Consider the following 27,847-nt stretch of genomic DNA (forward strand, 5'->3'; position numbering starts at 1 on the left):
TCCTTTTTAAAAGAGAGCCTGATGTGCGGATAATAAGGTGGTGTGCTAATAATGCTTAATATAGCATACATTAATGTGCATTTTGGTCTGTAAATGTAATACAGAAAGCAAAGTTTAAAATATTCTCACTATATGAGGTACACAATATTTTATTTCAGACTTAGTGATCTACCTGATTGGTAATAAAATGATTCCATTTAGAGGCAATACGACTGTAACTATTTTACATATATAAATTTTGGAAATCACAGAGGAAGTGCAGTATGAAAAAGGAAACATGATATTTTAACATGTTTACTAAGCAAAAATTAACCATTGGAAACTCCAGATCTCAATGTATTTATCCAAATCTTTTCACATTTGTCAGTGTGATTTTCCATGTATGACAGATCATGATATTTAAAAAAGGAAAGAATGGTTTTCAAACTCATACCTGTGTGCTTGTCAGAAATCTTTTCTATTATGGGACAAGTCCTTTATTTTTGGTCACAATGCAGTAGCAGCCATGTAGCCTGAGGTCTGAGTGACCATATATTGGCTACATTTGCATGTGTGTGTGTGAGGGCAGCTTCTTGAAACTTAACCCTGAAATTATCCATCACCCAACATGAATTTTTTTTTTAAACTTCATTCATCTCATGTAAGAGTTGAATATGAGGAAAGAATTGCTTACCAAACTATATAAAGATATATGTGCCATTTACTTCATTTCTGGCAGAAAAAAAGGTCTTAGCTCCCAATGCATTTTTCTGAAGGGACTGGGTTTTAACTGAAGAGTTAAGTAACTAGTTTTAATTTGCAGCAGTGTCTCTGAAGAAGAGAATACATGGAAATGTCCCTCTAAAAAGTTATTGTTTATTATTTGTTGCAAAATCATTCAAATCATCTGAACAGTATTTTTTTACATTCTAAAAATGTCACTATCTTGAAAGCTAAATGTAAAAGTAATTTGTATTAAGCATTCTTTCAAAACATTTGTATAGAAAGGTCTTCATATAGGTCAAAGGGCATGACCAGATCTGCGTAGCTGAAACCACAACTCTAGTCTGTGACCAAATGCCCTTTTGTTACATCAGTGCCTGTACAATTTAAAGTATTTAAGTTAGAGGTGCATTCTAGATTTCCCCTTGAAATTCCTCTGTATTACTGCTACATGGTATAAACCAGAAGTATTTCACTACCGTGCTTTTTTTAATGTTGCTTTCTGATTACAAGCCTTATTTCACAGTAAAAAAGAATGTATTTTGGATGAAAGCAATTAAAGACGCAAACAGTATTGACAACTGAAAACAAGTTACAAACTCTCTGTCCAATTATTGCATTAGTTGCGTGCATCTTTAGCAGGTTTGTCCTTTCAAAATATGCTTTCTTAAAAGGACAAAATTATGGGCAGTCTTGCATGACTGATAAAAAGCTTGACCTGATCCAAATTTCAATGTACTTGGTAAGAAGTTACTTAATTTCAGTTGCTTTATATCACTCTCCAGTTCTTGCAGTTTTCAGATCTAGAAGTGCTTTTACTGCAGTAAGGACTATAGTATTTCACTGTACACAAAAGTAATAGAGATAGAAAAATTCGGGATGGAAAGGACCTCAGGAGGTCTCTCAATACGCAGAAGAGACTGGAATGCAAAGAAGATATTTCGGATCTGGTAATTTGTGCTTTCTGCAAAAATTAAGCTGTGCAGAAATTTGCCATTAAATGCCATTAAATTTACAACTTTTTAATCCAGATATGGTGTATGTTTGTGAAAACACCATCTGTAGTGGACATTAAGATATATGTGGAGCTTTCTGTTAGTTCATTTTGCTGGGAAAATTAAGACACATTTTCAGTGTAATCCAGCATAGTAAAGAAAATGAAATAACTCGAGAGCATGGTACATGCAAGCTCTCCAGTTTTACTACTACTGAGAATACGTGGATCAGGTTAGTAGCCAAATTATATTTAATTGTTCCCTGTGAGAAGATAAACTATACAATGTACATGTCATGACTATGTTTTTACTTATGGTGATGCATATTTATCAGTATAAATTTAGCGTTCTTCAAAAGTCAGAGACTGGCATGATTTGATTTAGTATCATTTTTTAAAGAATATGTATCTAATGAAAAAAAATTGTTCTTTGGAACTTTACTTGCAGAAACTAAATGCATCCAGTTCATCAGAAGGCAGCACAGTTGATATTGCTCCTCCTGGAGAGGGCGAGCAAGCAGAAATTGAAAGTGAAGAAGCTCTTGAACCAGAAGCCTGTTTTACAGAAGGTTGTAGAATAACTGTTGACTTATGAGATGTATTAGTAAAATGGCATTATTTCTAGGCATATTTAAATTCATGAGACTTTCAAATCTGCTGGACCTTCATGACCAACTGAAAGAAAATACTCATAGCCTAGAGTGCTGGAAATCAGATGCCAAAACAAGGTTTCCCTAGGCTTTGAATAACTTTATCTGCCTGGCCACTGCATACGTCCTGTTACTAAGAAACTTCATTAACTTTTCTATTCTTAAAATGCTTCTCAGTTATTTGAAAGGGCTCTTGAAATTTGCAACAAACTAATTTTTGTGAGACTCCATCAACAAATGGAACAGTTACATGCCAACAGTCAAAAATATCAATGTTTTTTGGACTGAGTTTACTCATAATTACATCTACTATTGTCTGGTTCCTCTCCAAATTACTCAGCTAAATTCATATATTCAGCATCCTATAAAAGAGAATTCCAGTGTTTAATTTATAAAATTATTATAAAATTTGTTAAATCTTCTAACAATGTTGATACCACAGAAAATATTGATTTTGAAATAGTTTGGTTTTGGATCCTAATATCTCTTAATCTAATGCAGGTTGTGTGCAGAAATTTCCATGTTGTCAAGTAAGTATAGAAGATGGCAAAGGAAAAATTTGGTGGAATCTTAGAAAAACCTGCTACAGTATAGTTGAGCACAACTGGTTTGAGACTTTCATTGTCTTCATGATTCTTCTCAGCAGTGGAGCTCTAGTAAGTAGAAAAAAATTGCAGATGCTGAAATATTTAGATATCTCCTTAGAAGCAACAGCAAAATTCAAATTTGCTTAAGAAGGACTTGTTTTGCTTGGAGCTGTATAAAATTACCTGCATTCAATCATTTCAGGATGGAATGAAACTTGGCCCAAACTTGAAAAATTTGTTAAATTTCACATGCACTTTTTTAGTGATACTTTTGGTTTACCACTGTAAAGCTGGTGCAATTTTATTTAAGCCAGCATAGCTACTCAAGATTTAAGCTGCCTACCAATTTTCAGCATGTTTATCAAGAGATTTGAGTACAAAGGACCATTGTTAACTGTGAATATATAGCTAAATGTATGATTTTAAATCCTTAATTCCTTCTAGGCTCAGCCACTTCTTGGATTCTGATTAGGAAAGACCATACAAAAAATGGAATAATTACTTCATTCTGTTCCTTTTTTGGAGGCAGGAGATAGGGAAGAGTGTGACAGCAAATTAAACCTAACAACCACTTTTCAACAAAATTACATTACCTACCTTTCCAGCTTTACTCAGGTTGAACATTTGCTACAGTATCAATGTGCATAGTGTACATTCTAGCAAATATACTGCTTTTTTATTTGACTTTTAGAGATAAGTTTGATTGATAGAGCATAGAAATGTAATCTCCCTAACCACTTTCTAGAATGGAATATACAAATTTGGAACAGCTTTCGTATAAGAAAGGGGGTTTTTTTTGTGTGTGTATGTGAGTTTCTTAATATCACTGTGGACAAAAATTCATGCTTTGAGTTTATTTCTTCATTCATTAGGAAAATAGGACATATATATATATATATTCAACCCCAGACAGGGCAGAATACATAAATTTGCTTCAATTTGTAGTTTGGTTGAAGTTGGGAAATATGTAAAATAAGAGGATGCAGAAGAACAAGGGGAAAGATTAGCTCTGACCTACTTATTTTTTATTTTTTACTCCTTATTTTTATCATGTATGTTCTGTGAAACATTAGTAATACCTGAATATATTTCTTTCATAGGCTTTTGAAGATATCTATATTGAACAGCGCAAAACTATCAAGACCATGCTGGAATATGCTGACAAAGTTTTTACATATATTTTCATTTTGGAAATGCTTTTAAAATGGGTAGCATATGGTTTTCAAATATATTTTACTAATGCCTGGTGCTGGCTGGACTTCTTGATTGTTGATGTAAGTACACAGTCTTTAATATTGCAAAATTCCCTATAGCAAAGCCCATTATGTTGTAAAACTCATTACTACTAAGTGATTGTCTTATAAACATGCAAAAATAATTCACATTGTATAGTTATACTGCACTAGTAATAGCCTGCAGTGATCTGTATGTGTTATTTAAAGTAAATTTATATGCCAGAAGGAAAAGGATGGCTGGGCATAAGTTTGTTCATTCTTCATGGTTAATAATTTCGTACTCAGGATATATCAAACTTGAGATTTTATGAGGAAAAAATTAATTTTGCAACATGCTATTTTCATACTACCCTACATACTTACCTTTCATACATAATCATGCTATGATCATACTGCCTTATTCCTTAGCAAAGACGACACTACGTTGCACAAGTTTCTTCTACAAACACTGCAGCTTTGCAAGTGAAACAATATATCTGGTCCAGATTTCATCTGAGTTCTCAGAACTTCGTCCTCCAAAACTATCCTGTTATCATTTTTAGTAAAACAGAATGACAGTGGCTATTTGGTCTAAAAATTAATTAGTTTTAACGGGCTGACAATCTGCAATAGTTAAATGAGTTATGACTTGGCAGGGTTTATGATAGAAGAGAATACAAGGTTTCTTGGCTGCCTTCCCAGCTGTGATAAACTTCTGTGCAAAGGCCTTGCTTATGTTGTCAGAAGGGATCAAAGCTGGGTTTAGTCCCAGAATATTTTAGTCTCTTGCCTTCACACATTATCTGACCCGGTTCATTGGCTATACATGTTCTCAGTGTGGAACTGAGAGATGGCATCTCGGGGCAAATGTGCATTTATAGTAATTTCTGCCCAAGCTACCATATTTCTTGAGAAGTTGCATAAATCCTGGTCCCATAAATACTTATTCCTTATGAATATATAATAGAAATGTATCGGATTTGTGACTCCCAGAGGGGAAAAAAACCTAGCTAGATTGGCCCATAACTCAAAATGGAAGACCTTCTCTTTTTTTTAACCTGAGGAATTTAGTTTTGTTATACTGTCAATCTCTAGCTCTGTCCTGAAAATCTGTGCTTGAATGGAGCAGTGTGAATGGTTTTCTTAAGAGGAATTTAATGCAGAAGACAGATGCTCCCTTCCAGGATTATGTTAAGAATGGATTTTTTTTTTTAGATAAACTACAACTCATGTTTTAATTATCCTTTTTGTAACATAACCCTAAACAGATTACTCTAAGCCATACTCCATGGTTTCTTAATAATAGCTTAGCCTCAGAGATGCTGTTATCTGAGCAGGCTCTCAGAATTATAAAGAACATCATCATAAGTAAAGCATCCTATTTTGCCAAATTTTTACTCATAATTTTTAATTTTATAAACAAAAGCATGACTAAATGAGATTGGAACCTTCTACTTTTGAAGAATAATATTCAATGTTCCAGAAAGTGGTAAAAAATGTCTTAATGTGCCTAAGGCTAATTCAGTGATTCCTTTAGCACCACCAGACAGCACTTGAAAGAAATACATGAACTCATGTTATCTTCCTGTAGAAAAGCAGAGAATCTACACTGCTTTAACAGGCAGTTTAAACAGGTGTGATTCTGTGGCGTTCTCCCAGTGAGAACACCAGTGAGCCCTTCTTCATTAGAAGTAACTAAGTTAATCAAATTGTTTAATTCCATCCTCTAAAGTTATTCAAGAGTAAACACTGATAGTCCTTTAGGGCTTTGACCTTTAATATCTTACATACCTGAGTCTCTGACTGTGAGAAATAGCCATAGTTGCTCTCAGTGATTGTGACCAAATTAGATTTTAATAATTACACAAAGAAATGGCAATTTTCAGCACTGTCAGTTTACAGCCATGAGAGATGACTCGGTACATCTGGCTATCTCAGTTTAAGACCTTATCATGCCATCTCTCCACCCCACTCTTCTGCTAGATGCAACAATATCTGTAGCAAGGAGCAGGTATTTGGGTGGAGTGCCTTATCTACCCAAAATCACAATCTGGTAAATTATTTCAAACATATTTATCAGTGGTATAAGCAAAGAGACTGAATTTTGGATGCAGGCAGCTGAGAAGCAGAGACATACTCACTTTTTTTGGGGAGACTAATTCTGGCAGAGTTATCCAGTAACAGCTTGAGACAGCAATATCTTAACTCAGCACAACCGGGTTACTATATACTATAGCGCATGTCATCCCGTACCTTGGTTTTTGCTCTTACCCCTTTTTCTAGAAGCCATCTGTCATAAGTTTATTATGTCTAGGTACATAACACATTACAGCTGTAATGACTCTAAGATGTCTTTGCCACATACAAAGCTAGGAGATAGGACATCAGGGAAGGAGATAGGGTATCTGGGAATACCCAATGAGTTTGTCAGTTATTAAATTTGTTTGTGTAGTTTGTTGCTACAATATGTAATCTTAGATAATCTTAAGTGGATACTGTTTTATGCTGTATATTTTTAAACTTTGTAAGTTAGTCCTATAATTTGGTGTAGACACTTTATTTCTAAATTATTGTGTTAATAAATTGTGCTTGAATGAAATGGAAATAAGTAACATTTAAAACAGATCATGTATTTGCCAAATACTGTAGGCCAGTAATGAATCTGTAAGTGGAATGAAATCTTTGACCTTCCTGAAACTGCTCATGGAAAAAATTCCAATGGGTACAGTTTTTGAACAATTAAATGTAGCAAAACAACCCTTCAGTTGGGCTTGTTGTATAGTACATAAGAAGTTGGTCATATTGATGGCGTATATAATATTTCTTCTTATAGCTAAAAATGTTTCATGCTTTTTGTTAAAACAGTTAAAGTAATTTAATTAAACCGTGCTCTCAACCTTTTTATTAGCTTTTCAGAATAATTAACTCAGCAGCAACATTCTGGAAAAGATCAGGGTCACATTATACTAATATACTAAATGCTGTATGCACAGAGTAAGAGGCAACTGCTGCCCTGACAACTTCATAATAAAAATAAGAAGAAATAAGAAGATGAGCATATTCATGTGTTGGGAAACCAGATACAGAAAGAGATGTCACTTTGTCTTCCTAGACAGTGTCATATGTCTTTGTGTGTAATCTAAAATGGTACACTATGATAGCATTGGATAATCCAGAAATTAATGAAATTAATTAAATAATTCAAAGGGATATTCGGATGATCTATGCATGAAACCTAAGGGTCTTGTTCAGTGAGTTAGGGAACAGAATCATAGCTTGCAATAACGCATCTAAACAAAATGAATTTTGAATACTTGCCAGTAAAATACCATAAATTAAGAATTATTCACCAAGTACATATAGAAAAAATTATATTACCTTAGCATAGGACCATAACATAAGAAAGGCTACATAAGGCATAAGAAAGGCTACATTGGGCCCAGTGTCCTGTCTCTGAGATTGTAAAAAATGCCTACCTGGCATTTTGATGCCAATACCAATAATATAGTATCTATCTTTCAAAAAATAAGAAAAATCATTAACTTCTCAATAGAAAGAAAAAATCTTTGGATTTTTTTTTCCCCAAATCTTGCAGTTTGTTTTTATTCCTAGTTAAGTGTAACACCTGAATACTTAAACTGCATGAAAGATAGGATAAGCAGTGTTGGAAGTGAGGAGGGCCATATGCCACTGAGGACCTGGAATCAAATCACATAAATTAGCCACCTCACTAAGTAGCACAGAATTAATTTGGATTAAAATTTTAGGCCTAGATAGAAATAAAGTCAATGTGGAGCTGCATGACCAACACTCTGGCCCAGATGACAACCCTGACTGAAGATCTTCAGCAGGGCTAATTGTGACTGTTAAGTTTCAAAACATTTTTTGCGACAGATAGTCTACATTAGAAGATCCATACACAAAAATGTGGACATACAACCCTCCAGTTTTAGGAGATGAATGTAAAAATTCTTTCTACCATTTTGAGTTCATTTTCATTTCTTAAAATTACTGCATCTGCATGCATTCTTATCTCAAAAGAAAGAAATTAATCTATTTATCAGTGTACAGAGACATTTATTTTCTCACCTACTAGCAACAAAACAGGTGGAACAGATGACAGAAGACCAAGCTGAGAAGACTGAGAAAACCAGAGCAGTACAGAACAGCTGTATATACTTATGCTTTATATAAAATAGAATTAATATCAAAGAATTCCAAGCAAATCTTTGCCTTTCATTTGAACTGTGCTTCAGAGGAAAACGTGTTGTTTACAGTAGATGAAGTATTTCTTTGTGAAACAATTTCAGGTTTATGATGTAAGAGCACAAGCACCATGGTAAGAAAGCTGCAAATAGGTTGAAATGGAAAGCAAAAACAATTCAGGAGAATGACTTACAATCAGAACCAAAAAACTGCCAATATACACAGTGGTACTGAAGTTACAGGAGCTACAGCTATGTAACTAGCCTGTATGGAGTCTTGTTTGTGAAAGATAGCTAAGGCACAGTGCTAGTTTGGGGAGAAAGTATAAAATGAAGGAGCCATTAATGTGAGTTCAATTTTAAAAGAGATGTCTTGCTCTCCCAGTGAGAGACATATTTTTTTTTAACATATATTTCATAGTTCATTTTTAATCTGTAAAATGTGCTGTCTTTACACTACAGTTTATTGTCATGTCTGGGTATCTTGTTGATGTGAGTGAATCAATGACTATTCTATTAAAAATACAGAGAATTCCATGTCTTGTTATCTCTGGAATATATTACAGGTGGCCAAGGATAAAAAAGTACTCTCTCACTGTAGAATCACAGGACAAATAAATTGTATTAATGACAATTATTAATAACAATGACAATAATTAATGTAATGGCAGAAACAATAATGTTATCTCTTGTAAGTGAACAGACTTCAGTTACAGACTACAGAAAATCAGTAAGATTTTCTTCTTAATAGGCTTACAAATCACAGCAAGTTTCTTTACAAACTTATCCATTACAGCAATAAAATAAGCCTTTCCTTTGATAAAAAGAATTACATCCTGACATGTAATCCAGTTGAAAGGTACAGTGATATGAATTCACTAAAATACTATTTTCTGTTAGATTAATATACATAGCAACATAGTAATGAATAATTGATTCCTATCTGCTCTCAGATTGTCCTTTTGAGACATGATCTTGTAACTCTTATGTTTGTGATTCATCTAATTGTTCTTTATGGATACAACTAACATAGGAAACCACCTTTTCATATAGTGGGCAAAATCTTACCACCATTGTCAGTGAATGTCTATTTCTGTACAGCCAATTATTTGATGAACTCTCTAGATTGAGGTACAGAAATGAACATTTGAGGGATTTTTTCAAGGACTGAAATATGCCTATGTTCATTTATGTGTCTTCTATGCTTTTGGTGGTAGAACTGAATAAAAGATGAGTAAGGTATGATATTTCCCCACTCCTGTCTCCAAAACTGCTCAAAGTAAGTAAATTAAATTCTTTCACATTCGCACTGTTTAAAACTCAGTTCCATTTGAGAAGCAAATTAATTGCTCCTTGCTGAAGGGGATTGGATTATATTAAAATCCCAATAACATGAATCAGGAGCTCACTACTGTTGTAGATAATAAAGCACTTACTGTTATAATGCTAGCATCTCTTAATAACTATCCCATAATATTTTCCTATACTTAGAAGAGAAAAAAATGTTATTGAGAGAGTTGTTGGGCAAGTGAGAAAGTACCACCTCTGTCAATATATATTTCATAGATACCCTGGCTATTGTTGCTATGAACTGAGTGTTTGACTTACTTAGAAATAATATTTATAGCAAAAGCTAATTAACCACTACATTATTTAGCATATTATTAGTGATTACAGGCATTAATAATATTGTCAGTAGTTAATAAACTATCCAAATGTATTCAGAATTTTAAATTGCTTGGAAGGTTGAACATTAATGAAGTTACTGAAAGTATGGCTATCTTGTCTTTAAGTATTTCTGAAAATCTTATCCTTTACCAACAGTGTGCTTCTATCTGACTGTGAAACCCTATCCACATATAATAGACATTTAATAGCATATATTCCTTTTTCAAACATGCCTTCTTATGACCTCTTGGCTTTCCAGCAAGTATGAAAATTGTGGGATTGGGCCTCCAGTATCACTATAAGCAAGAATGGTGTTTTTCTATTTGTCACTGTTGAACTTTCTGTTGATTGAATGTGTATTCTTTTTAAATAAACAATGTAGAACAATTTTTATAATATTTTTTCTGTATTTTTATAGGTCTCATTGGTTAGTTTAATAGCCAATGCTTTGGGCTATTCTGAACTTGGTGCCATTAAATCGCTTCGCACATTAAGAGCTTTAAGACCTTTAAGAGCCTTGTCACGATTTGAAGGAATGAGGGTGAGATAAAATTAATCAGTCTGAATGAATGTATGCATACAAAAATTAATGTAGAAGCGTGACACTCATGCCTTCTGCAAAGAACTCCAGAATGGGAATGCATGCAAAAATGTGTTGAAAAAGGCCTTCCAACATGTCCTTATACACAAGACTTGTGTACAGCTTACATTTGGAGATTGGACCTTGAGCTCATTAAATCTGCCTGCTCACTGCTGCATAGTCGTGTTATCCCAGACCCCTGACTGTTAAAATTTCCATTGATTTCTGCACCTATATAGAAAAGTAAAAGGACATGAGAAATTTTAGAACAGAGGGTTGGGGTTCTTTCCTCCATTTCAGCTAGGGACTTTATTTTATAAATTTCTGTAGCTAACTTTTATTTTCTGTTAGTTTGTCAGTGGTTCAGGGTGGAACAGGATTAGCCGGAAACCAAACCAAACCAAATCAAAACAAAACAAAACAAAAAAAGGAGAAGAAGCTGACAACAGTGACACATCAGAAACTAAAGCCTCCCTGCAGCTCCCTGTCTACCTGCCTGGGGAAAAAAAACCCACAATAAATGCTGTAGTATTAGGGAATGGTTCTCTGAACATACACCTGAAATAAGAATAGGGTTGAAAGTATAGAAGGGGAGAGATGGGAAATAATTTTCTCAGCTAGTGTCTTTTACTTCATATGAATGCGTCTGCTGCCATCTTACCTCTCCTTCTACACAGCTAAATCCTTCCTGTTGAGGAATTTATTATTTTCATATTCTACCAATCTGACAAAAAAACCCCACCCAACTGTTACAAGCTGTCTGCTGAAAATGCAGACTGTGCTATTTCCTGGAAAAACTGATACACAAAAAATGAACAAGATAATGTTATCGAGAAATATCCTTTTAATCTTTCACCTATACCCGTATGTGGCAATACATGTTTATAGTTTGGTCACAAGTCTTAAGTTTCCAAATAAATAGTGTGGTTCCTGTGTGGGTTGAGGCTGTTGATATTCTAGAGGTGGCCACACTGTCTACTGTAGGGGAGTGTGTCCTGAGGCACATCGCCATTACTGTTACGTTTTACATGATTTGCGTTGCAAACAACACATAAATCCCTACCTAATAAATGGCCAAAACCTCTATTGATCTTAGACTACTTTCAGTCAAATTAGTGATTTGAAAAATACTACTATTTTTAAAAGCATACACAAAAAAGTACTGCAGTCTTTACTGATTTGGTAGAAAATTATTGTCTGAATATCTGCAGCTTTCTTTTAGTTCAACCACAATAAGTAAAAGAAAATTTTTCTCAAGGGATTTCACCTGATCATTTACTGCCACTTGCCCATATAGAGTAGCTCAACTGTATTAAATGCAGCCAATTAAAAAAAAAACCTAACGGATAAATGTAAGAGCAACTATAGTGAGCCAGGCAATTTAAAACCAAGACTTATAGCAGATGCTGTTAATAAACACTAAATAAGATATGCTTAATTATGTTACACTGTATGTAGATGCTAAAATACACTGGTGCCAATATATAAAGTTTCTGAGAATAAAATCATTAGTAATGATAGTTTTACATGCAGACATTTTTATTCAGTCTTCCACATCATCATTCTTTGATCTTTTTCTGGTTTATTTTCTACTTATAGATTTTGATTTGTATTGTTGGAATTTAACATTTATTTCTCTCTTTTTCTCCAGAGCACACAAATTCTAAGAATCCATCTTGCTACTAACAGGTTTTATTTTGCTTTTTAAGTTTTTTTCAGACTTTGGCATTGTCTTGGTTTCCATATTATTTTATTTGTTCCTTTTTGCATTCTCATTAGTGTTTTTATTAAACCTTAAATAACATTTTCCCCTTAAATTTTTAATGTAATATTTTAACTGTCCATTCCATATTAATACTGTTTTAACATTTTTAAAGTATCTTTATTTTTCTGTTCACAAACTAAGTGGCTATTTTGTCTAATTTGTACACTAGGTGGTTGTAAATGCCCTTGTAGGAGCAATTCCATCTATCATGAATGTATTGCTGGTTTGTCTTATATTCTGGCTCATCTTCAGCATCATGGGAGTAAATCTGTTTGCTGGCAAATTCTATCACTGTGTCAACACCACAACTGGTGAGATGTTTGATGTCAGTGATGTCAACAATTATACTCAGTGTGAGGAACTCATAAAAAACAATCAAAGTGCCCGATGGAAAAATGTGAAAGTAAACTTTGATAATGTAGGAGCTGGATATCTTGCTCTGCTTCAAGTAGTAAGTAAATTTATATATTTTCTTTTTGCTCTTTTTAAAAAAGTCTTGGAAAAATGGACAAGTTAAGACTGTTAAGTAGTGGAATAATTTCTTCATAGCAATGATGTACAGCTTACACAACTCCATTGCATTGTTACCTGTAATTTTTCTATTAATGATAGTAGAGTAACTTTCCATTCTAAGGCTAGGGAATACAGTCTCATCGTGATGATAATAATGTGAAAATAATAAGTGAAAACGGTACAAGAATCTTTTTAGTGGTGCACAATATAAAATTCAGGAATGCATTTCACGAGTCTCACCATGGTGGACAAGGCTCAGAGGTCCCTCTAATTATTAGAAAGCCTCTCCCCTCCTTTATGAGCTCAGTTACCTTGTAAGACAGAAGGCAGACAGCAGCTTAAAAGAGGGCAGACTTCCTAACTGACTGTCTGGTCTGAAGTGAGCAACTACCGCCAGTGCGTCCCACATAATCTGTTCCTAGATATCATTACGCATCCACAGCAACATTCTTCCACAGTCAAAATCCATTAATCTAGGCACTTTTGACACTGTGAAGTAATTTTTCTTTTGTCAACAGCCTGGTCAAGTTGGAGTGGATTTTTCTTCACATCTATATTCATCTAAGGAACCAGTTTGTAAATTAGATGGTAAAAATAAAAATATATCAACCTGGTGTCTCCAATGCAGATATTTGTTTAATAGGGGCCTGATTTTCCAGACCTGCAAGTGGGTTTAGGGAAAGGAATCATAAATAATGCAAGATCTCAGATTGGGGCACCCAATGTTTCATGTAGCATGGAGCCAATTCTTTCTCTATTATTATAATATTTGTGTAAGAGGTCTGAAATCCTCTGAGAGAAGTAGGAGCTGCCCATGGGAATATAGTTACTGATAGACAGATCTTAATTGAGTATTAGGCCTGATTAATCATGTAACACTTTCTTTTGATGTTTGCAGATAAACAGCACTTGCTGCTAAAATAAATATATTTCATTAAGTACCTGAAACTACAGACATTAAACTGTGGGTAAAGTAGGAAAATGTGAAATACTTTTATCACAAAAAATACTCATGATTTATAACTATCATATTCCATTAATGCTTCTTAAAGAGTCATTATAATATACTAAACAAATATTATGTTACTTATAGTATTATCCTTGTGAAGTATTAGATGTTATTGTATTGCATGGCATATTCATTCTATTATTTACTGCTACTTATATGAAGTATGTAAATTGTATTTCCACTTCAAGTCCTTTTCCTATGCGCTGTGGTACAGAAACAGTTTTGTTCTAGGTACTGAGCATACCTTTTATTTATGCCAGAGGAATAAAGACCTTAGCTCTTGACAGGCTCCTTGGCTTAGAGTGGAGCTTCTGATAGCTGATAGCTGACCCAAAACACATGCAAGAAGGCAAGCAATAATGTTTAGATGATTGAGCTCTGTAGCTGTAGAATGACTTATCTATAACTTGACATACAGCTTCACTATATGAAAAGATGTCAGAAATGTCATGGGATTGTTACTGCTCTGATATCACTAAGTTATCTAAGAATTATATGCTTGTCCTTTCTGTCCTGGAGCAGGTCAGTATCCCCAGCTGACCTTAATTCCCAAATTAACTACCTGGCTTAAAATGTTTTGCCTCTAAAGTCAATGTGACTCTTAAGTGCGGAGTAGTAGTACTGAACAATGATTCTAATTCTCTGACTTCAGATCTCATTGTGACCCTTTTATTAGAGATTAAAGTGAACCATCTTATTACAAATACTTGCCTCTGAAGATGTATAAGGAAAGATTCTAATCTCTTGAAGCTGTGTCTGAATGTCATCCGTGTCACCCATCCAGACAGTCCTGGTCTTTACTTACTACATCACTACTGTGGACCTTTCATTCTTCTTCTCTTTCTTTATTTCTTTTTGTTCTGATTTTTCATTATTTTCCTTTTCAAATATTCCCGTCCACCCTTTACTTTTCCTCTAGAGATTAAGGGATCCTTGAGCATGTATCATGTCACCTCTTCAGCTGATTGTCTCCATTAACATTCTCCCTCCACACTTCTGTACTTATTGCTCTTATCAAACTCTGCTCCTCTTCTAATACTGCTATGCAAAGTGCACCAAATAGCTGTCAATTGTCGACTGAGCCAGAAAGATCTACGAAGCCTGGCTCCAAGCATTCCTTCTTACTAAATTTGTATTGCACTGCAAGATTCAGGAGGACATGAACACTCCCAGAGTGCAAGTTTTCTGCTGTGAAAACTAGCAGCTGTACCAAAGTATCAGAGCTAGTTCTGGCAAGCACAAATGCAAACGTACTCCTTGGGATGGTTCCTCTCCTGAATCTCCTCAGGAGAGATGCTCTTTATCTGTTCATTTCACAGGCTTTTTAGCTCTTTTTTTTGTTGTTATTGTGAATAAGCTTGGAAACTCTGGCTAATGAGCAGGCACTCACACCTTCAACTAGCATGTCACACCAACCCTTTGGTGTTCCTCAGAAAGTGGACATTCCATGTCCATGAAAATCATCTCCTCAGAGCAATGATGGCAGATCTTTTTTACTCTTTATTCTACCTAGACAAAGTCTCTATAGGTACTGAGCCCAAAGTTTTAAAGTTAATCACAGCTCTTTCACAGTTCACTTTTTGGTCTTCTGTAAATCTTATCCCTCAAGAACCAATGTATATTTTGATTTTGAACAGTCTGTTCATTTTAGTTATGTGGGATTAAAACATTTCTAAAAATACCGTGGCAGTTTAACCATAGCAAAAACATTCAGATGCATGTTGGCATCTGTCCAGAAGTTGTATTGCTGACTCCATCAATTCATGCTGTAAACTTGATAAAATGGCTGTCACCATGAGTGATTCTAGTAGATTCTACCTGAACATCTCCAGCATTAACATCTATCTGACTCTACCATTCTTCACCTGCAAAGTAAGCATCTGCAGCTCCAAACACATTGTGCCCTTGCTGAGACCTTCAGAGCCTTATTTTTAATATTTTTTGAATACCTAAAAAAAATTTCTCAAAAAACTAGTATTACTATGAAAAATATTTTATTATGCCTGTTATTAAATGTGGTTTATAAATGTAGATATGATTTTATTAAAAGTTAAGGTCCAAATGCTGTGACCTAGTTATTTTCCACATTATGAATTTTTATAGGGAAGATAAACAACTGTATTTTATTTCTAGGCTACTTTCAAAGGATGGATGGATATCATGTATGCTGCTGTTGATTCACGAGATGTAAGTGTAAGACTTTCAAAGAGCATCTGTTGGTTATATTCTGATAAACTTACAGAGTATAGAATTTAAACAGCTACACACACAATAACATTAAGAATGATAATCAGCACCAATACATAATTTTTCCAGATACATTTAGTCTACAAAGGAACTTCTATGTAACTTCATGAATCTTAGAATTTGTAGTGGAAAGAATTAATCCCACTTCCTTCTGTTTAGCCAAATAAGTTAAATTAACTTAACTGGACTTTATTTGGAAAAGCTAATGTTAATGAAAAAAACAAAGAAGAGGTTTTTTAACCACTTCTTTTGGTAACCATGAATATGAATTAATTTAAGTTTATATACTGTAATTATTACATATTGAATATATTAATCTTGTTTTATAATTTGTAACTGCATTTCATTGTTTCTTTAGGTTGAGCACTTAGGTTATCTAGCTATTTAAGTGCAATTAGATTTTAAGGTTGAAGGTCATCTGTTAAGCTTTCTAGGGATTAGAATTTTATCTTAGCTACAAAACTAAAACTATGTTTACCTTGTACAAAAAAGTGTAACACAGATGCCTGAACTAGTTCTGTACAACCTAGGTTATAGTCACATTAGTGATATCCATCATCACACAGTGATATTCATCTCCCAGAGTAATATATCCTGTTTCATTAACTTCAGCATTTCTACACTGTAGCACATTGTGCAGTAATGGTGCAGGCACTGAGATGTGGAATCCGGAAAATTGAAACAATAACAAAATCCTCCTTAGAAATTTGCCTCAATTTAATGGATTTCACAAAACATACACTCACTAGAAATTTACTGAAAGCATCTGTTCTTAGCTGGATGTAAGAACACTCATGCAAGACCGAAAGAGTTCCAGGGAGATTTAAGCAATAGAAAAATTAATTGATTCTGTTGCATGAAAATGTACTGAACACAATATAAAATACTTAGATTTGTGCTGTTAAAATTTTAAGTACTAATGACTGCTCTCAGTCCCACATTGCTTCTTTCTTCTATATGAGGAACTTTGTGTATATGTACATACATAAACATATCTATGTGCACATTTAATTTAAAATTCCATATGAGTAATCATTCTGTCAGCTTCCAGTTCTCCAAATATTGATTGGAATGGACATGTTGGGTCTTTTTAATAACTAAGTACAGTTTATAGCTTTTCTAGCTGACATAGCATATACCTATTCATAAATTATATACATTGTTTTTTACATGTAGTATTCTCATGGGTAATAAAATTTATAATATTTTGTAGGTAGAAGATCAACCTAAGTATGAGGACAACTTGTATATGTATCTTTATTTTGTCATCTTTATCATATTTGGATCATTCTTTACCTTGAACCTTTTCATTGGTGTCATTATAGACAACTTCAACCAACAAAAAAAGAAGATAAGTATTTAAAATGTTTCCACAGTGCTATAAATTAATAGCTATAATGAATTAATAACTTATTTATGTAGAGCTAATAAAAATCAAAAGTTATTTCAAGTCCTTGAATAAAAACATCTTTTTTTAAATATAATCCATGTTAAATCTGTGGATGTGATTTTGACCTTTGCATTTCAGCATTTTGACAAGCGAGGAGAGACAAATCATGAGTCAGTTCATAATAATATGCAAATTGTGTAAGAGCTAAAATGAAGATGCAAAAAGGGAAAGTGCATTGTTCTTTTGATTAGATGTAATATTATCTTCCATGGAAGAGTTTCTTTTTTAATTACGTTTAAAGAATTAAGATAAATTAATTTTTAATTAATCATATAAACTGTTGACACTTAATGAAGATACAACATGGCATTGTGTTCATACAACAGATAATAGTTCTGCAAACTGATTAAACAGTGGGTTAAGAGTAAGTGCAATAAACCTCACATGAAAAAGCTTAAAGATACAAGTGAAAATATCTACAAAAGAGCTCTATTTTTCTAACACTTCTGTGAGAAATGAGATGAACTTGTTAAACAAATAGAATCAATAATTTAATAGCAATAATAAAGCAAAGGTATAAAAGGAAGGATATTTTTTTCTGTACACATTTGACATACAAGTATGTTTAAAATAATTATATTGATAATGCATATAGTGTTATTTAAAATAACTTCAAAAATCTAAAAATACAAATAACCACATTTAAAATATTTTGAAACCTCACAATTCTTAGCCTTCAACTGACAAAAAGAACTAGAACCTCAGGATCACTCTAAATCTTTGTATGCTGTGAAAAAGCAGTTTGATATGATTTAGTTTTATCCAATCACCAAACAAAAAGCAGCAGCACCAAACAGAATCTATGGTAAAAGTCAATTGTGAACTACAGAATTTTTTCCTTGTGAAAATATTCTTTAGCTTCTTAAAAGAGCCATAAACAGGTCTGGGGCTACTTCCTCACTTTCTATCAACTATGCCATGCTTTGGGCTTCAATATCCACTTTAGCAGACAGTGACGTTGACATTGTGTTTCCATCTGACTTAGTTCAGACTCATCAATAAGCACAATTTACTTTATACTGAAATTCAGTCAGTCGCACATCTGACTGGCAGCATTTGCATCTGCAAACAAAGGTTAATTTGAGTTAGTCAAGTTTCCAGTGATGTTTTAATTAATAATTTTCTATGGCGTGATTTGGATTACTTTTTTTCAATTTATATCAAAGGTGATTTTTTTGCTGTCATTAAAACCCTCATAGACCCAAATACTCTCCCTTGACACAACTTGTGCCTCGAAGTTACGCCAGTTTTAGACCTGGTTAGCTGTAATCCTAAAAGTCTACCTAGAATTTAGGACATGTAAGGCACCAGTCAAGCTCTTATGCACTAAACATATCCTACTCAGTAAGTTATTTAACAGCATCAGTATAGTAGGAACCATTTTAGCCGTGTCAGCAAAGGCGAGCATGAAGACACTGGCAAAACTCAACCGTCAGCCTGACAAGGCACCAGTAAGGGGTTTTTTTGTGTGTTAGGAATGCATATGAGCATCCACACTATAAATACCTGAAAAAATCACTTTTGTTATATAAATCAAATATAAATATAATATTATATTACAGAGAGACATACTGTAGTTAAATGTTGCATGTGTGGACATGATAGTAATTAGTTTTGATATTATTTCTTTACTTTGGAGGTCAGGATATATTTATGACAGAAGAACAGAAGAAATATTACAATGCAATGAAAAAACTGGGATCCAAAAAGCCACAGAAACCTATACCGAGGCCAGTGGTAAGAGTGAATTGATTTTAATACCCCTAATATTAAATATTGATTTGGGAATATTATTTTAGCCAACAAGAGAAGGCTATATGCCTGGAAAGAAAATACTTTTTCCATGTTTTTTCTGGTAAAGGTAGAATTTGTCCCCCTTTTTTTAAATTCAGCGGACTAGGTCATGTTTCATTTAAAAACATACACTCTGAAGTATGAACTGTAGTATTTAATAAGGTTAATGTGATAAATTTCACAATTCCCTGGCTAGGTCCTAGAAAAGTACAGTTGATTGGATCATTTATTGGTTCTTGCTACCCATGGATAAACTTCATTTTCTGTTTTTATTCCTCGCAGAGAATTTGTAGGAAATGGGGATGCACTGGCCTTTGCTGCTGAAGACAGAAGGGGGCAGTGGTCACCTAATGTGAAAGAGAAAGACAGATGCAGATAATCTTACAGAATAAAAGAATGTTCTAGGGAGTCCTAGCATAAACTAGGATAAATTTGTCTCTAAGAAACTACTCTGTTATTTACTGAACACCTACAGTGTTTGGAAAAAATTTATTACTTGTTGAACCTTATGCACCAAGTGGTTAAAAATAGACTTTCTAAGGAGAAACATATGGCAATAAACATTTAGCTAAGTACTAAAGGAAAACTAGGATATTGCAGTCATGGTGTGTTTGAGACATGTAATTTCAGCAGTCCAACAATCTCACCAAGCACAATTAGTTAAAGGAAGAGAGAGACATCTCTGGGGGTTAGTATTCTAAAACCAGCTAAGAATAAAGATAAGAAAATGTGTTTCTCTTTGGATGGCATTCTTGCTGGGTATCAAGTTATACTACCCTTTTTACACCAATAATGTCTATTGTTAATATTATTACTATTATTATTGCATTGTTTCCCTTCCCGTCCCTTCAGCTAACAGTGGTACACTTCTTAGAATAGAATAGAATAGAATAGAAAAGAATCATAAAGTTTGGAAAAGACCTCTAAGATCAAGTCCAACTGCCAACCCAACACCACCATGCCCAGTAACCATGTCCTGAAGCGCCACATCTACACATCTTTTCAATACCTCCAGGGATGGTGACTCCACCACTTCCCTGGGCAGCCTGTTCCAATGCCTGACAACCCCTTCAGTAAAGAAATTTTTTCTAATATCCAATTTAAACCTCCCCTGACACAACTTGAGGCCATTTCCTCTCGTCCTATCACTAGTTACTTGATAGAAGAGACCAGCACCCACCTGGCTACAACCTCCTTTCAGGTAGTTGTAAAGAGCTATAAGGTCTCCCCTCAGCCTCCTTTTCTCCAGACTAAACAACCCCGGTTCCCTCAGCCACTCCTCATAAGACTTGTGCTCTAACAGGATGAAAAACAAACCAGTGTGGGTTTGGTGTATGTTAACAGATGTATTGTGAATGGGTCTTGCTCTGCACTCTGAAATCTTGCAGGGACTTGCTTTCTTATTTAGCATTTGTAAAGACAAATATTTTCAGAGTGTAAACTATATTCCATCCTTGTTTTTGCAGAACAAATTCCAAGGCATGGTCTTTGATTTTGTAACAAAACAAGTATTTGACATCAGCATCATGATACTCATCTGCCTTAACATGGTCACAATGATGGTAGAAACAGATGACCAGAGTAAAGAAATGGAAACAATTTTATCCCGGATTAACCTTGTGTTCATTATCCTTTTCACTGGAGAATGTGTCTTGAAATTGATTTCACTTCGCCATTACTACTTCACTATAGGCTGGAATATTTTTGATTTTGTGGTTGTGATTCTCTCCATAGTAGGTAAGAGCAATTCCCTTTTAGGAAGGAACTAGTAGAAGGAAAAGGGAACATTTGTTTCAAGAATGTTATGATACTGAATATGAAATTTTCTGTTTCCTATACGACTTACATGTTGATTCAGATCTTCATACTTTATAGCATACAACAGATGAAATGTTGCATATAAGATTTTTATCTCTCCCATTAGATTCACTGTCATCATCCCCATCAAAAGACATAAAGGAACTATTTGGCACATTAGATTAACATGTACAAATATAAAGAGGAATGTTTACTAGTATATGCAAACTAACCACAGATTTGCTTTCAGTACTAAAACTGAAAAGTATGTTATGGGGGTGAGATTTTTAATTGCTTTTGTTAACTAAGGTCTTGGTGAATATTTAGATTTCTGTCAACTGAAAGCTAATGACTCTCCAAGGTGCAAATGAGTTGTGTGACAAAACTTAAGTCTTAAAGAGTAATACATCTGAGAGAGGCTGTGCTGATACAGTGTAGATCCTCAGGTAAAAAAAAAAATATCAGTAATTTGCAGAAATTAAGCCAATATAGTCCTGCATAAAAGACAGTGGTAATAGGCTCAGCTTCAAGAACTGATTATATCCAAGACAGAAACTCCTTTCTCCAGGCTGCTTTAGGAATAACTGAAAGCTTAGGCAGACACTAGCTACCTTGCCACAAGCAGTCATCTTTCTTTTACTTATTTCCCTCCTCCTAGATAGCACTTCAACAAAAGGAAGGTGCTTTCACCTTAATAACAGCTTTCAATAAATGTAATAACGTGTATGATGCTTTGCTATAACATAGACTCCCTACACTGATTGTTTTGGAGACAGCAATAAATAAATCTTTCCATATATAATGAATGAATAAATTTAAAATTATATTTTAAATATTCACTTTTTTTTCTCTAGGTATGTTCTTAGCTGAGATGATTGAGAAATATTTTGTATCCCCCACACTATTCAGAGTCATCCGACTTGCCAGAATTGGTCGAATCCTGCGTCTCATTAAAGGCGCTAAGGGAATCCGCACTCTGCTTTTCGCTTTGATGATGTCTCTTCCTGCTCTGTTCAACATTGGTCTGCTGCTGTTCCTGGTCATGTTTATCTATGCGATATTTGGCATGTCCAACTTTGCCTATGTTAAGAGGGAAGTTGGGATTGATGACATGTTCAACTTTGAAACATTTGGCAACAGCATGATCTGCCTATTTCAAATTACCACATCTGCTGGCTGGGATGGTTTGCTAGCCCCAATTCTTAACAGTGGGGAGCCAGACTGTGATCCCCATAAAGATCATCCGGGGAGCTCCGTTAAAGGCGACTGCGGCAACCCTTCCGTTGGGATTTTCTTCTTTGTCAGCTACATTATCATATCATTTCTGGTAGTGGTGAACATGTACATTGCTGTGATTTTGGAGAACTTCAGTGTTGCTACTGAAGAAAGCGCTGAACCCTTGAGCGAGGATGACTTTGAGATGTTCTATGAAGTCTGGGAGAAGTTTGATCCCGATGCAACACAATTCATAGAATACAGTAAACTATCTGATTTTGCAGCTTCTTTAGATCCTCCTCTTCTTATAGCAAAACCAAACAAAGTCCAGCTTATTGCAATGGATCTGCCCATGGTAAGCGGCGACAGAATTCACTGCCTTGACATCTTGTTTGCTTTCACAAAGCGTGTTTTGGGGGAAAGTGGGGAGATGGATGCCCTCAGAATACAGATGGAAGATCGGTTTATGGCAGCCAATCCTTCAAAAGTCTCCTATGAACCAATCACAACCACATTAAAAAGAAAACAGGAGGAGGTATCTGCTGTCATTATTCAGCGTGCTTACAGGCATTATCTTTTAAGGCAAAAAGTTAAAAAGGTGTCTAGTATATACAACAGAAATAAAAACAAAGAAGGAGATGGAACAGTTATAAAAGAGATAATTATTGATAAACTAAATGGGAACTCCACTCCAGAAAAAACAGATGAGAGTTCCTCTACAACTTCCCCACCTTCTTATGACAGTGTAACAAAGCCTGACAAAGAAAAATATGAAAAAGATAAAGCAGAAAAGAACTACAAAGGTAAAGACGTCAGGGAAAATAAAAAATAAAGATCTAAGAATTCTGCTTTTGGGACAACTTGTTTACAGTCTTTGAGAATGAAGCATCAACTGGACTCCTGTAGGAGGTTTATGCCAAACTGACAGTTTTTACACATATATATGTGTGTGTGTGTGCGCGTGTGTGTGCATATATATACATTATATATATACTTAAGGTCAGTGCCTATAACAAAACAGTGAACCTTCATCATCAAACTGTGACTCTGTGAATCAGGGTAACAAACTTGACAAGAAGTTATTGTTTTCACTACAGCTGACACTGCTAAGAATGAGGGGAAAAGTGGCTCCACAGAGAACACGGAGCATGAAATGAGTGCAAAGCGATACTTTTTTTGTGTTTCATTTACTGCAAAACACGTAGAACAGTAATTCTCTTCACTGTTTGTAATGCAACTGCTACATTTGTCATATTTTTACAAAATCAGTATTAGTGTATTTATCATTTTTTAATTCACAAGTTGTTTACTATTATATGTGACTATTTTTGTAATAGGTTTTATGTTGGGGAAAGAGGTATGAGGACCAGGTGTTCTACTCTCAGATTCTCTATGATGTACAGATAGAAGTGATTTGCATAGGCATGCTGCACTTGTCAATCATGCCTAAATAAAAATACGACATTGCACAAAGCTAAAGATTTTAAGAACTTCCATGTTTCAGGGTTGCTCTTAAATTTGAGGCGTTCTAACTACTTGTATGGCTGCATCCAGATTATTTGCATCCAGATTAATGTGCCTGGAAAGTCTCCTCTAATTTACAGGAGTCTGCAATGACTTATTTTTATGCAAATCATTCAAGATGAACAAGTTCTTGTTCTTGTTAAAATATTCACAGCCTAAAAATATTGTGTGGTTTCTGCACTGGAAAAATAGCTTCACCAAAATATACCTGGGAGTTCTTTTGTTCTCTTTTTTTTTTAAAAACCTCAGATTTTTTCCTAGACTGTTCTTTAGTTACTGTCTTCTCTCATTATGGCCAACATCCAATGAATCAATAAAATACCTTTTTCCATGTAAATATTAACAGTATACTGTCGTGCATATTTGAGCATAGAATTAAACGGCTTTGCCACATTGACTTGCATCAGATATGTGCCACAGTATGGGTGATTTGCAAGAGCTCAACAGGACATGTTGTATTCTGTGTCATTATAGATAGTTTGGAGAGTATCACTGATGCATGTCAATGCTTTTGCTGCTGTATCTTGCTCCTTCCACTGTCCACAGTCGCCACTATAGGAAGCCATGTGTCAGTGGTGAAGTGAATCAAATTGTTCAACCAGACCTCATTCTTTCAAATCATTAAGCAATAGTTTGCAGCTATTTATGAGCTTCTTTAGTTTTGCATTTTAAATTTGAAGTGGCTACTATATGGTGTAGAATCAGACATACAGGCCATATTGCAAACTGTTTAACCTGTTGAAGATGTGGTTAGCATATATAAATAATGTAAAGAAATACCATTTGGCAACAGTTTTGTATATAAGAAAAGTGTCTTCAAGTTTAGATCACTGTTTCTTACATTTCTTTCCTCATCCACTTAACTTACTTTCTAACCATGGTCATTTCAAACTGGCATCATCACACTATGAGAAAAAAAGTGAGTATTTGTAGACTATCTTGTTTTAATATTATATTTGCATATATTTCAATGTGAAGTAAATTGTGTAAATCTGGAACCCAGCTTGTTTCCAAATAGTTATATCTGGTAACAGGTCATAGCAAGGAAAGTATTAGGGGAACATGCAAATTTCTAGCGCCATTTGCATCAGAAGTTCCAAGATAGTCTCACTGTCCATTAAATCCTTGCTATCTTGCAGTGTCTGTTTACATAGCCTATTCTTATTCTTTTTGAATCATGCTGCACTAGACTTGTACAAATAGGATCCACAATATTTCCCAAGAACAAAATGGCACATTTGTATAATCGAGGACATCAGGACATTGTGTGTTTCATACACAAGCTAACATTAAATGTAGAATCTTTCTTTTACAAATGCTTTTGACTTGTAATGTGTTGGTGAAATGCATGCAGGAAATTGTTATTATCATAAACAACGTAAACAATATTACAAATGAGCCAAAAAATAAAGATTTCAATTTTTTATTGTATTTATTTTTCTTTGTCTCTGTCCTTCTGTTGGTTAAAGCAAGCCAAAACTGGCTTTGGTACAAATAAAGAATGCTTTCTTTATCACTAGAGCTAAATACCTTATTCTTCACATTTATCTTTTTTTATGTAAAATGATTTTTTAAAAAATGGGGGAACTTTGACTACACCACATTGATTTCTACTTCTTTGTCACCAGTGTACTATCTAGGGATAACACAGGACACTTACATATTCTGCCCCAACAGCCTTTCTGACAACCCTCAAAATCCATTCTGAACCATCAAGGCACTGCTCAGTATCTAAAGTAGTGTTTTAGTTTGCCACACTGCTGCTACCAGAGCTGCCCATACTTACGAGTCTTAAATTTGCAAACAAACACTCCAACAAAGTTCCTCTGTTTGGTCCTGTATAACATTCAGCCAAAGAGTTCATCGCAAACAGATAGAAGTTTTTTTTTCATTGTACAGTGATTCTTTTTATTTCAGTAATTCTCAAAAATAATAAATAATATGTCACTTGATCTCACAAGAAAGGGACCTCACTGAAACTCAGCTGTGCTGTGTTCATAGTCATAATATCTAGGTGTTATACAGTAACTTTTGACTTATAAGGATGTCTTCATGATGTTCAAGGGCAGAAAGATATAGTACATTGAAACACAATATTATCTTCTGGAATTTAAAATATTGTATTTCAAAATTAGCAGTCAGTAGAATATTCTTGGAGTTTGCTCACTGGCATGTTTTCAGTGTTTTCTTCACCTGTGGATATTATGCCACATTAGCCATATTTAGCTAAATATTAAATTGCTTATATAGCCATGAAATAATTGTTCAAATATTCTAATGCTACAATCTATTAAGATCTCTAATATGATGAGCATCAGCAATCGCTGCAGCAGAGTCTCATGGTTGGTATACCATGCAATAGGGAAGCCATATTTGCTTACAGGAATGGCTTTACCAACACCAGAAAAAATGCCTTACCAAGAACACACAGAATTATCTAGCCCACTCATTAGTTCCTGGAGCTGGTCCCTGCCCTCTTAGAATATGGGGTTAAAGCTCAAGACATGGCATTCCACAGTTGTCTGGGCATCCTTACAAGTACCTGGCCTCCAGGCCCGAATTAGAGAATCCTCTAATCACATTGTGTTAATGTCAATATGTAAATCCTCGAAGTCAAAGTTATGTACATTATTTATTCCACCACTCCTCTAACTACCTTATCTAACCTCATAAATGATTCAGTTTACTTCCAGAGACTTTTGGAGCTCTTCTGCTTCTTTGGTCCCTGACTTCACATCTAACAATTGTGTTTTACTCATACCTATTCATATTACCTGTTCAAAACAGCACCTAAAATCTGCAGAACTTCTGCTCTGTGAACAGGCTGGCAAGTGGTCTGATAAGGAATGACAGTTCATCATTCATTTTCAGGAACCTGGAGTCTCTTACAGTACTCTGTAAAAGTAAGATTACTGTACCCAGCTTCATTACCAAGCACTGCATGTGGGAAAACATTGACAATGCTTTCAGACGGGACCAGCAGAAATGGTCTTGGTTTAACCTGGACTGTAAATACACTTACTGCTTTGAGGGCGTGTATGTCCTTCCAATTACCCTTTGCTGCTTCTGTGAACTTCCTCTTCCCTTCTACCTATTCCTTTTTCCATAGAAATCAATAGAGTTTGTATAATTTAAATTGCACATTACACACTCCTCTCCTATGCTTCCAGAGCATTTGAACAGAAATGCCACTTGAAAGAACTCCCTATATGTTGCTAGGCAAGCCAGTAGTGATGGTTATTCCAATCAAGCATAGTTTTATATTCCTATCACATTGTGCTTGTAGTCCCTCTCCCCAGTTTCCAGTCAGCAAAGGAGAATCCCTTATTGGCTACTTAAAATCCTCATTGCATGACTATATTGATCCATGTCCACGAGCAGGTGAATTTTCAATGTGTCCAACCACAGACAAAATGCCTTCCACTCTGTATTAAACACCTTATCTGTCACATATTGCCAAAACGAGAGTATTAATAATGCTGACAGTAGACCTAGGTCACTCTGGTAGTAGAAGTTCATTACTTGCTGCTTTTATTTAATGAGTTTTTAGATTAAAAAATTTCCACATGGATGCCCAGAAAGGAGACATATTCTTGTTCAGTACATTGCAAATTAATTCATAGGGCAGCACAGCTTAATGCTGTTCCCAAGCAAGTGTTCCCAGAAGTCCTAGTGCCTCACATGAGCTAATGCAGCAGTACTAACATGTGCACAGTCATAAAAGAGTAATGAGCTTGCAGAATTAACTGAAGCTAATTCAGCACTGAAGCAATATTAACAAAGGAGGAAAGCTCAGTGTGTGGTGGCAAATGCCCCCCCCCCCCCCCCCCCCGCCCCAAGAAGGAGTAGACTGGCCACAATAACAATAAGCAGGACTGCCATTATGGCACGTTAAGATCCCCAATAGTCAAATGTATTTGCTGTGAAATTCAT

General features: G+C 34.8%; 1 protein-coding gene across 4 annotated transcripts in view; it reads left to right on the forward strand.

The window, feature by feature from the left end:
* Nucleotides 1-25,345, forward strand: part of LOC115343414 (sodium channel protein type 2 subunit alpha-like) — a 78,732-nt gene extending 53,387 nt beyond the window's left edge. For all 4 annotated transcript variants that reach the window (XM_030019347.2, XM_030019346.2, XM_030019350.2 and 1 more), the window contains 10 exons: nt 2,145-2,265; nt 2,848-3,002; nt 4,034-4,207; nt 10,439-10,561; nt 12,535-12,816; nt 16,021-16,074; nt 17,348-17,485; nt 19,217-19,321; nt 20,845-21,115; nt 22,030-25,345. In XM_030019347.2, the coding sequence (XP_029875207.1) occupies nt 2,145-2,265; nt 2,848-3,002; nt 4,034-4,207; nt 10,439-10,561; nt 12,535-12,816; nt 16,021-16,074; nt 17,348-17,485; nt 19,217-19,321; nt 20,845-21,115; nt 22,030-23,222 (2,616 nt within the window). In that variant the 3' untranslated portion in view covers nt 23,223-25,345. The remainder of the gene's footprint in view (nt 1-2,144; nt 2,266-2,847; nt 3,003-4,033; nt 4,208-10,438; nt 10,562-12,534; nt 12,817-16,020; nt 16,075-17,347; nt 17,486-19,216; nt 19,322-20,844; nt 21,116-22,029) is intronic.
* Nucleotides 25,346-27,847: the final 2,502 nt, after the last annotated feature.

The sequence above is a fragment of the Aquila chrysaetos genome, chromosome 6 (genome assembly GCF_900496995.4).
Source record: "Aquila chrysaetos chrysaetos chromosome 6, bAquChr1.4, whole genome shotgun sequence".
In the NCBI taxonomy this organism is placed as follows: domain Eukaryota; kingdom Metazoa; phylum Chordata; class Aves; order Accipitriformes; family Accipitridae; genus Aquila; species Aquila chrysaetos.